Below are 12,198 nucleotides of genomic sequence, written 5' to 3'. Positions count from 1 at the left end.
TGAATGCTCAGACACCCTCCATGCTCTTTCTTTTCCATCCCCTGGTCAGTTAGTGACCAAGGTGACCAACGAGGACAAGATAATGATCTTCCACTTCAGGCAACAGGATCACAACTACTCTTTCTTTTCACAAGACCTGGATTCAAGTGGCTCAAGTGATAATTTTGTCAAAATCACAAATAAAACTATTTTCAAAATCCTTTACTGTCTGGATATTTATTAGAAGGTCACTTGTGGTTGACTTTATCTTCCTAGATTAACAGTTAAATTCTTACTAGTCCTCTTTAGACTCTGAATATTGATGTAGACAAATCTTTCTTTACATAAAAATCTTTTAATTGTGCTTAAGAATTTTTCTTACCCACTACCTATATATTAAAAAAGATACATTATGATCTGGAGATTCAGAGTTCTTACTGTAGTTAGTTCTAACTGTATCAGCTAGTATACTCTGTGACCAGTTTCATTCCTGGTTTGTACTTGGCCAGAGTACTTACAATCTCATAAGCTTTTTCCTCTGTGGATAGTTTTGGGCATCTTTAGGATCATTAGTAAAATATTACTGCTTCAATGCCAAAACCCATAAAAAATTCCAAATGCCTCTTAAGCTTAATAGTTATTTTGTAATTTATGTTTTCTAAGACCTACTTTAGTTTCTGGTTGTGAACAATGTCTCTACTTCTTTTGTTGTATGGATGACTTAGTTTTTTTTTTTTTTTAATTTGATTTTCAGAATTCTGATTTCTCAGGCATTTTTACTTTTTATGTTAAGGATAAAATGTTCTTGGCTATGGAAATCTCTCCATGCTTCAGCTACACTTTAGTTACACTAACATTAGGGTCATTTTGCTTCAAGGTAGAAAAGAGAATTTTAGAGGAAGGAGCATGTTATTTAACATACTTCCAGAAATCTGGCTGGTTTTCCTGAGGAACTCTGGACAGTGCTTTCCTCTGTTTCTCCTTGATAGACCCAGGTCATTTAAATATGGAAAGTGTTTCCCTATCTCTCTTGACTTCCAATGGTGAGATTGATACATCCCTGAATTCTGTGTTCTATGAAATATACCTAGCTCAGATCATTTGTTTTAAACCATTGACTAAAACACCAGACTTTTTGCTCTTGTCTTGCCCTGACATCACTGCTCCTCGCCTTCCTAAAGCAGTGTCCGAGGGTGTCGGTGAGCACAGGGAGGGGCCCACATTAGTGTTGGCTATGACATACTTGATCTGCTTCTCCTTCCCTCAGGAAAAGCTTTGCCAGCAGAAGTACAATGTCTCCTGCATAATGATCATGCCCCAGTACCAAAGGCAAGGATTTGGAAGGTTTCTCATTGATTTCAGTAAGTGAAGTGCTTTATTTCCATTTGTGATCCAGCTAGCTTGTGGCTGTTATGGGAAACAGTAACACATAAAACTTTATTTAACCTGCTTTGTTGTTTTTATCAATAGATAATGGGATTTCTATTTATATATATTTACAAAGGTTAGAAAAGCTTCCCCAAGTGAAAAATGTATTGTGCCTCTTCATACTCTTGGATATTTAGACAAGATCTCTCTCACACAAAACTATTATAGTGAGTGAACTGGCTAAATTACATTCCATTTTGTGATACTCATTAGTACCAAAAGAGGCAATTATTTGTGATTAAAGCTAATGGAGATGTTATTTCAAGACATTCTCCGTTTTCCAAAAAAAAAAAAAAAAAAAATTGCCTCCATTTTACCGAAAGGAACATAAGAGGAATATTTCCATTCTACGAAAATTTATCTTCTCAGAAGATCTTTCTTGTAGCAGTGACTAAAATCCATATTTTATTTTTTTTAATTTTAATCTATAAATTTTCATTTTCTTAAGAGATCTGCCAAAGAACATTTGCTTAATATGTGTTTATTAAATTATCCAAGCCTCCTCAATCATATGACTGACTAATATGTACATAGACTTGCACAAGGAATGTTGTGAAAAAATGTTGGGAGAGTTGTTGCTATGACTCTTATTTTGAATGAATAGGCAGCCATGATCACTAAAGTTAGTAAAACTCAGATGCCCTAAATCAGCGTTGGTGAAGACATGGCATGTGTGCAGAGCCCCCCTCTCCCCAGCACCTGAGGACATTTTTTGCATGTCCCACCCCTCTGTCCAGCTGCCCAAAACAAGCAGTCCCTCCCTCAGCTCTTACCCCTAATTCAGGGACTCATAGACAGCTGGAATTTGCCCTCTGGGCACAGGGACTTGGAAAAGGTTTGCCAACACTGCCCTAAATGATGGCTTTTTCTAGAATGGGGACATTTCCAGCCTTATACAAATTTAGTCAGTATTCCCTCAGCTTTCTATAGATCACTGTGTTGCCCCAAAGTAGAATGAATCAAGCAACCAAAAAGCATTTATTAAGCACTGTCTGTGTACCAGCAACTGTACAAGGAGCTGGAAATATAGAGACAAAAATGGAACAATTTCTCCTCTCATAGAACCTATATTCTGTTGAAGAAAAGAGCGTGTAACTACATAAGTATGTTTAGAATAAATCCAGTGCATTTAGAAAGGGGGAGAACACTTAGACTGGGAAAGACTTTGTGTAGAAGGTAATACTGGATTTGTGTCTTAAAGAAAGTAAGGAATTCTTTAAGGAGGGGAATTCGTTCCAGAAAGGGAGGAAAGCCAATGCAAAGAAATGGTGTGCTGTGCATGAAGAACAGAGAAAAAGCTAGTGGGGCTGATCTAGAGAATGTGGGGAAGGAAATCATATGTAATGAGGCTAGAAAGAAGAATTGAGACCAGCTAATGAAGGGGTTTTAAAGCCAAGAGGAAGTTTAGGTTTAGCCTGTTGGCAAGAGGGGGAGCCATTGAATGTAGCTTAGTGTGTCAGGTAGTCACATGGTCTGGTTGGTGCTCAAATTCCTTTGGCAGCTATACGTAGGATAGCTTGGAATAGCCGAGACCCTGGGCCAGAGATAGTGTTATGATTAAAAATGATGATGGTCGAGATTAAAAGGGAGAATAGTATTTTAATAAAAGCCATGCTGATAGAGTTAAACTGACCACGCGCCTGTAAGAAAAACCTATTCCAACCTCCCCTCAGCCATTTACCTTCCTCTCTCCTCCAGCTCAGGTAACTAAAGAGGAAGTTCCAAATCACTACCCCCTAATTAAAATAGTCCCTCACCTTTAATACGTCATCCAAAACAGGAAACCCATGAAACCCATTGGACCACGGGAAATGTAGTTTTAAGGACCCCCACAGGTCCACAGAAGTTTGTCAAACACTATATTGAGGTTCAATCCTTCCAAATAGAACCCCAGGTGATTTTAACTAACACAATAGGAAGGCCTGGGATTTGAGTGGTGGCCCTGGGAGGAGGAAGGAGGAGTCCTTTGCAAGAGAGCTTATGGCAAGATGTGGCAGCTGACTAGATGGATGGGGTGGGGGAGAGGGAGAGGCGGGCATAACTCCTAGGTTGTAATTATCAGAAAACAGCTATTTCATGAACTAAGAAAATTTCAAGAAATAACCAAGAAATATTCACTTAGTTTCACACTCATTAAATAAGTAGCAACAATCATGACATAAATGTAATCAAGAAAAATCACGTTAAAACATAGTGCTATAAGATATGTCTACACCAGTTAATATCGAAATATTTAATATTCAGAAAAGATATATTTATCCCTCAGTGAATTCCAGGCTAATTTATACATAATTTAGGACATTAACTAGACTTCACTCTTATGGGGATGGCAGGGATTATAGTTGTATATTTTTATGTTTTGTTAGTTTGCAACTGGGAATGTATCTTTGGGAGACATTATAGTACAGTGCAAAGAGCCCTGGATGAATGTGTAGTCAGAGGTTCTGAGTTACTTCCTGTTTAACTTTAGGCAAATCACTTGCCTTTTTTCTCTGGGTTTTGTTTTGCTCATCTATAAAATTCATTTTATATTCTTCAGAAGCTGAATTGAAAAATCACTTCTAACTTTAAAACTATGATCCTTTCCTTCCTGTCAAGTCCATAGTCATTAGGCAGTACTAAAATAAATTTACTCGTTTCGTGGAAACGTTTCTCTGAGAAATGATGTTTAGATCTAGAGGCAAAATCTTTTTCCTTTTTGTTCTGAAATTAGTACTATCTATGAGTTAATCTAGTAATTATTATTAAGAATGATTATAGTGACTAAGTGTCTGGCATGTATCATGTTGGGTCATTTACTACAGAGATGTTCATTTGAAAATGATCGTGGATATTTCTCTCACCTATTTACCTTAAAGCCTAAAGCAATGATGATTTTGTGCTGAGCTAGGGAAACACTTAAAAAAGTAGGAGAGTTCCTGGATGACCTGGGATTGGGGAGGAGTTATCCTCAGGCAACTCTCTTAAGACTGTGTCATAAGGGGGCAGCTGGGTAGTCCAGTGGATTGAGAGCCAGGCCTGGAGATGGGAGGTCCTAGATTCAAATCTGGCCTCAGACAATTCCCAGCTTTGTGACCCTGGGCAAGTCACTTGACCCCCATTGCCTAGCTCTTGCCACTCTTCTGCCTTGGAACCAGTACACAGTATTGATTCCAAGATGGAAGATAAGGGTTTAAAAAAAAAAAAAAGATTATGTCATAAAGCACATGTTGACCTGGCCTGAGAGAGAGGTTTTCTAAGCAGGGATTCTCTATGTGAAAGAAATTACAGATTCAGGCTAAAAGAAAAGGGAAAAAAAGTCCTGAGTGGTATGTTAGGTATTGGAGGTATAATTCTTATACTATGAGGAAATTAGTTCTCTATGTTCTTTTTACTTTATTTTTATCTCTTTCCTCTTCTCAGATTCTTAGCTGGCAAGAGTTCTTGTGTTGTTCAGCTTGCCTCTAGCATTCCCTCTCCCAGACTTCCAGCCTGGGAAATGAGATAACTAAGGTTGTTTAAAATCTTCTGTTAAATAATAATGAATATGACTCTATATGAGAGTATCAGAAGTAGAGTGTATGGTTTTACTGTAGAAACTACACAGCATTAAGGGAGAAGTCTTTCATTGCTCACAAATCTTTTTCACTGATTTGTACCTTTATTACTTTGTCTCTGAAGATCAAGGTTGTTAGAAGACTGGTTTCTAAACAGAGTTGCTAATGAGAGTCAAAGTTGTTTTTTTTTTTAGATTGAGAGGAAAAAAAGAGAAGGAAATGTTGCAACATATGATCCAGTGAACTAGATGAGAAACTTTGATGAAAAGGTTAACACTTGGAATTGGTCAGGCTTCAGTGAACAGCTGGGCAGAACTAATTGAGGTTTTTAAGCACCATAGCTGCTTCAGGAGTCATCTTGTGGCCCTTTGACCTTGCCTTTTGTTTGTCCCAACTATGTAGAAATTTGGGAAGAGAGGAAATAATCCCTATGAAAAAGAGGTTTAAAAGGATTGCTAATATTCATTTGAAGAAGACCCCATGGAGGAAAGAATTTAATAATCCTCAAAGCAAGAGAAAATGAGTTTAAATTATCACAGTAAAAATTTATGTATGGGGGACAGCTCAGTGGACTGAGAGCCAAGCCCAGAGACAAGAGGTTCTAGGTTCAAATCTGGCCTCAGATACTTCCTAGGTGTGTGACCCTGGACAAGTCACTTGACCCCCATTGCCTAGCCCTTACTACTCTTTTGCTTTAGAACCAATACACAGTATTTATTCTAAGATGGAAGATAAGGGTTTAAAATTTAAAAAAAAAAAATTATGTGTGGTAGCATAGTATGACCTCTCTACTTGGGGGCAGGATTCAGATTTTAACTCTGATATTTATTAGTTGTGTGACCCTGAACTGCTCACTTAACCTAAGCCTCATTTTAAAATGCAGTAAATGTAAAATGGAAATGATACCCATTGTATTTAACCTAGAAGGGTTATCACGAGGACCAAATAAAATATATGTTTGGAAAGTGCTCTAAAGTTGTGAAGCTACTGTAAAAATGCCAGTGTTTAGAATTTAGCTAAAAAATTAAAGGTTCTCCATGGAAAAGGGTAGGGGGAGGATATTTGGGGTAACTATGGCAATATAAGAAACAAAAGACATCAATCAAAATTTTAACAAAAAAAGGGTTTGAATCTAAGGTCTACTTAAAAACTGTGTGCCCTTGAGTGAGTGGCCTCACATTTTTGAGCTTTGCTTTACTCATACATATAATGGAGGCAGTAATTAATGCCTCACAGGATCAAGTCATCCCAGAATTGGAAAGAATGTCCTACTTATACCTGAATAAGATTCTGCCTGAAGGGAAGTGAATCCCTTCCCTGAAAAGAGCCATTTTCTCCCAAGGCAGCCAGTTCCACTTTGGAATAGGTATCACTGTCAGGGAGATTTTCTTCATCTCAGGCCTAAATATGCCCCTTTGCAATTTCCACACAATATTCCTAACTTTGCCCTGAGTGGAGGCACTCATCTCACTTTCATGCCCTGGTGCTTCCCTGGTTTTTTCAGCACATTCTCATATGGTAGGGTCAGCAATCCACTTACTGTCTTAGTTACCTTCTACATTCTCTACTTGTAGCACATTCCTCTTAGGGCTATTGTGAAGATCAAATTAGGTGATGTATTTGAAACCACTTTGTATTGTTATTATCATTGCTAACAACAACGATAATAATAATTAGGTAAAACTTGTCTCTAAGGTTGCTGAGAAAAATTATAGAATCACCTTCTTTGGAAATAGTCAGGAAGAGAGTTGGCAGTTGCCCTTTTTCTAATGATTAAGATGTGGTTTTTATAGAAGGTAGGGAATTAATTCAGTAACCTTTCAAAATACCATTTATCTTTGGAATTCTAACCTCTTGGAAGATAGATAACTTAGGGCACATATTTTTTAGATCAGAATCCTCTAACTCTTTAAGGGAAGTTTTAGCTTCTGGATTTCTTTTATTCGGGTTTTTTATATTAGACAAAGGGCTGTCTGGACAATGGGGCATTTTCAGGAAATCAAATAAAATTCTTAAATAGAAAAATCTTATTCTAAAATAATCTGTTAGGTAAGTTAGTTGAACCAAGATAATGGTGGATAAAAAGCTACAGTTGCCCACATCACTCAGTGGCACATTTGAATCACAGACATCAATGTCATAGCATAGCCTTCCTTATATTTATAGAGAACCTTTCTTCTAGTAATCTTAGAACACTTAAGCTATTTGGACTATGTCCTGCCCTTTTCTTTCTGAAGAACATTAAGTAAGTAATGAAGATGTTAGCCAAAATGCAAAGGGATACCTTTTTGGTAGCTTGCTTTTCCCCTCCCTAAAGGGCAAGAAATCAGGTTCACCAAGCAGGTGACTACAAAGCCTGATCTATTTACTTATGGCACTTCGTATTTCCTCCTTCCCTGGATTACAGGCCAGACTTAATTCAGGCTAGATTGGTACCTCAGATTTGGAATTGGAATAAAATGAGACTCTTAGAGACCATCTAATGGTTTTAAAAGGAACTTTATTTAGCTGTAGCAGGCAAAGGATATTTGACAAGGATATAACATTGATTTAGTTGAATCCCTTTCTGTTGCCAGTGCTGGCTTACTGGTCCAGTGTGAGAAAGAGCAACTCCAGCCTTTTTGGAGGCTGCCTCTTGTACTTGGGCCACCAAGAAGCTACTTTGATGACCAGACCTTTAGTCCCTTAGCCTATGAAGATTTCAAGACAGTTTCAGTCTATTTCAGGAGGAAATTAATGTAATCTTTTGGTCAGTGCTGCTTTGAGCACATTCTCCTCTTCTGCCAGGCCACTTTCCCTTCTTTTAGCTCTTAAGAACTTCTACCACTACAGAAGTGTGGCCAGAAGCTGGTGCTACGGTCTCTTTCCAAAGCCTGCCTTCTCTCTTCACCATACAACCAACCCAAAATTATCTCAAGACTTTCTGAGAAATGAAAAGAAGTTCCAGCCAAACCAAAGTTTTTAGCCTTTTTGGGTGTGTTAGACACCTTTAACAGTCTGATCAAACCTATGAACCCTTTCTCAGAATAATGTTTTAAATGCATAAAATAAAATATATAGGATGACAAAGGAAACCAATTGTGTTGAAATACTGTTATCAAAATTATTTTGAAAACAAAAGTCACTGATTCCAGATCCTGTTTTAAGCACTCAAACTGTGCCTGGTAAATGGTAATCCATTGGCATGTTGAAATTCTCTTCTCAGTTTAAGAGTCTGTAAACTGAAACACTTGAATTCTATTTGACAACTGGGAAGTAGCTAGCAAATGAATCAATTTAAGTAAAAATTAATTTATAATACTCAGTAATTGTGGTATGCTATTTCATTAGATGTTAACCAATAAATTGCTTTTTATTTTGACATTTTTTGTTGAAAGTCTTTCCAAAGCATAATAGTTGGTTATTTTGTCAACCTTTTTTCTCATGCACTAAAGTTAGTAAAGCCTCAGTAACCAGTTGTATCTCTTGTCCCAGGACCATACTCCCATATTCAAAGAGAATTGCTGCCTGAAGGTTGGCCATCAGACAGTGTCTTGTTGAGCCAACCTCCTTTTCTCAAAGACCATATTCTGAGAGAGCTTGCAGACTTTGTTGCCCAAGGAGATCTCATTCTAAGGAAATCATGGATACTGGCAAAATGAAACAAACTATTTATCTCAATAATTAAGTTCCTCCCAGAAACTTCAAGTTTGGATCACATAAGATTGTTTTACAAACCTTAAAGCACTATATAAATGTCATCTATTACTATTTGATCTTAAGAAATTTAAGGCTAAAACCTTTGTAAAATGTAACAAATACAACTTATTCATATTGAAATACTTTCGCCACAATTTGTAAGTTGCTTTTGGGGGAATAAATCCTTATTGTGAGACTTTTTCTCATGACTTATTTTCTCATCAAAAGACAGGAAAAAAAATCCAGTCATATGAGAGGTCTAGTTAGTTGGCTTCCAGGAAATCATAGCTTTGCTGAATGGACTGTCTGTAACAATTCAAGAATAATGTGGGACTTTGTGGAAAGGTGGCAAGATTAGAAGTTACAGGGAAGCTATATTCTTCCTCTGTCTATCCTTAAAAAAATTAGAGGAGAGGGGAAAGCTGGGTGGCTCATTGGATTGAGAGTCAGGACCGGAGATGGAGGTCCTGAGTTCAAATTTGGCCTCAGACACTTCCTAGCTGTGTGACCCTGAGCAAGTCACTTAACCCCCATTGCCTAGCCCTTACCACTCTTCAGCCTTAGAACCAATACATAGAATTGATTCTAAGATGGAAGGTAAGGGTTTTTTAATTTTAATTTTAAAAAATACAGAATAAATACTAAAGAGAAGAAAACCACTTACAATCAACATGAGGAAATTAATACTTAGTAAAACAAATAAGCAATACCGAGAAGTATGGAACAATGCTTTTATATGTGTGTGTGTGTGTGTGTGTGTGTGTGTGTGTGTGTGTGTGTGTGTTTAACTATATACCTTGGTGTGGCCATATCATTTTATTTTATTTTTTAATTTATTTAGAATATTTTTCCATGGTTATAAGATTCATGCTTTTTCCTTCCCTTCTCTCCCCTTCCTGGAGCCAGAACAATGCTTATATTGTCAGACTCAGTTGCTATGTTGTTTAGTTTTGCTGACCTCTTTTTTTCCTTCCTTTTAAAATTGTTGTTATAAGAAATTACTTGCTAGGTAGAGGAGAAGGTACATTACTTACGAAGATTTTGTAAAAACAAAATATATCAATAAAAACCCTCATCTTTGATCTGCTGATTCCACATTATGATCAACTCATGTTGATGTTCATTTTGACTTGGTCTCTTAAAATGACTAATAGGAATAGGTTTTCAGAGATGGGAACCAGAGTTGAGACAGAGAAGTTCATTTGACTCACAGATGTCAGTTTTCTGGCCAGATGAACCTTTCAGATCTGGAACTCAATATGACCCCAGGAGAGGAGGGAACTGTGTCATGCCCCAAGAAGAAAATTGAAATAAGTAGCTCTAGAGCAATCAGAAGCCAAAGGCAGGAATGGAGCAATGAAAATTCCTGGAGAATTCCAAGCCTCTTGTAGAGAGAAAAGGGAATTCCTGACCTAAGCAGATGAGTTCCTGTAGCCAAGAAACATCAAAGAACAGAGCCATAATATAGCAAGTCAAACCACAACTTGCTTTCTGCTGTTACTGTCTGCAGGCCTTTGGAAAGGGGCTAACTCACTGCCAGTTCCAAGTACTTTCCCTTTCAGGTGAGCTTCAGTTACAGGGTAGTAACATACATCAAGAAGACTTAAATAGTTCTACAAGGAGATGGTTCTTTTGACCTGTTATGTGCTCAGATCTGAGTCTTTTTGTTTTTTTTATTTTTGGTTTCATGAAATTCAGAGCTATCCTATATTGTTAGCCTGGCTATCTGAATGGAAACTGAAATCTCATAATTAGACAAAGTTGGAGGAATAGGAGCAGGTAAATGACATTCAGAGCAGTGGCAACAGCATGAGCAAAGGTGTACTGCCTCAACACTACAATATGGGTTCAGGAAATGGTAAATAGCCTGGAGTGTAAGATTAATAAAGTAAGGTTACAAGATTAGGAAAATTGATTGAGACCAAATTATGGTAAACCTTTAATACCAGGCTCCTCTGTGTAGTTGGGACTCATAAAAGGTCTCAGTCACCTAAAACCTAGAGGAAAGGAGCTCATTTAAGAAGTTATTATATTGGAGGAAGCTGTGTGGCTTAGTGGATAGAGCACCATCCCTGGAGAGGGGAGGTCCTGGGTTCAAATTTGACCTCAGATACTTCTTAACTGTGTGACCCTGGGCAAGTCACTTAATCCCCAATGCCTAGCCCTTACTGCTCTTCTGCCTTGGAAACAATACACAATATTGATTCCAAGACAGAAGATAAGGTCTTTTTTTTTTTTTTAAGAAAGAAAAAACTATTATATTATCTCAGGCAAAAAGTAATAGAGCTGGGGCAGCTGGGTAGCTCAGTGGAGTGAGAGTCAGGCCTAGAGACGGGAGGTCCTAGGTTCAAACCCGGCCTCAGCCACTTCCCAGCTGTGTGACCATGGGCAAGTCACTTGACCCCCATTGCCCACCCTTACCAATCTTCCACCTATGAGACAATACACCAAAGTACAAGGGTTTAAAAAAAAAAAAAAAAGTAATAGAGCTTGGGTTAAAATTTTGATAGTAGTCATGGAAAGGAAGGTAGAAGTAGAATGATGACAGGCCTTAGTAACTGCATATAGATGGCAGATAATAAGAGTAGTAAAGAAGACTCATATTTCAAACCAACTAGAGTAGGATAGGGGTTATTAATCTGGGATTCTCTGGACTTATTTTTTTAAAGTATTTTATAACTATTCCAATATAATTAGTTTCTTTTAGAATTCTTCTTTTTATTTTACATATTTAACAACCATATTCTGAGAGGTCTGTAGTCTTCACCACAGCACCAAAGGGTTAATCCCCAAAAAAGAATGAAGAACTCCTGGATTAGGAGAAAATTTATACAATTTAGAGATATCAGAAGGAGAAGAAATAGGTTTGTGGAAGGCGGGGACAAGTTAATACTTAATATTGAATTTATGGTACTGACATGGACTCCAAGAGAAGATATCTAGATTGCAGTTGGAAATCTTGGTCTAAAACCCAAGAGGGAGTTGAAGGGGAAATCAACATTTGGAAGTCTTCTGCATAAGAAGTCATAGTTAAAAGTATATGATTAGATAAGATTACCACATTATAATATATTATAGCTAGGAGAAGCTAATGAATCATACAGAGGACCAAGGAGGAAAAGAACCCAGATGAGGAAGAAAACCATTTAGAGTATAGCAACCGAGAAACCAAGATCAGAAGCAGGTTATCTCTAATGTCATATACAGCAGAGGGAGATTGATGGGGCAAGGCTCTTAAAGAGGGAAGAGAGATTGGAATCTAGAACTGAAGTGAAGAGATTAGTCTAAAAAAGAAGAGGCAGATCTGCTTCCTTTATGATGGAAGAGAATGAGGTAGAAAGAAACTGAAGGAACTTCAATTTAATGACTTTAGATTCCTCAGCAGAGTCAGAGAAGGTCAAATCTTTGACCAATAATAAAATAAGCAACCTTGGGAATATACTAATGAGAACCCAGCTGAAGTTAACCTAAATTTATAGTGGAGCCATTTGCCTAATTCTGCGACTCTTTGGGAACACTGAGCAATCCTTTAATGTCAGAGGATAAAGATGAGCGTGGAGTTGAGAATGCATAAAGT

General features: G+C 37.5%; 1 protein-coding gene across 1 annotated transcript in view; it reads left to right on the top strand.

The window, feature by feature from the left end:
* KAT6B (lysine acetyltransferase 6B) overlaps positions 1–12,198 on the top strand; it is a 244,452-nt gene that overhangs the window by 185,788 nt on the left and 46,466 nt on the right. The window contains exon 13 of the mRNA XM_044659049.1: positions 1,247–1,340. Coding sequence (XP_044514984.1) covers positions 1,247–1,340 — 94 coding nt within the window. The remainder of the gene's footprint in view (positions 1–1,246; positions 1,341–12,198) is intronic.

Source organism: Gracilinanus agilis, chromosome 2 (genome assembly GCF_016433145.1).
Source record: "Gracilinanus agilis isolate LMUSP501 chromosome 2, AgileGrace, whole genome shotgun sequence".
Classification (NCBI taxonomy): domain Eukaryota; kingdom Metazoa; phylum Chordata; class Mammalia; order Didelphimorphia; family Didelphidae; genus Gracilinanus; species Gracilinanus agilis.
This window is presented reverse-complemented; position numbering and strand designations above follow the sequence as displayed.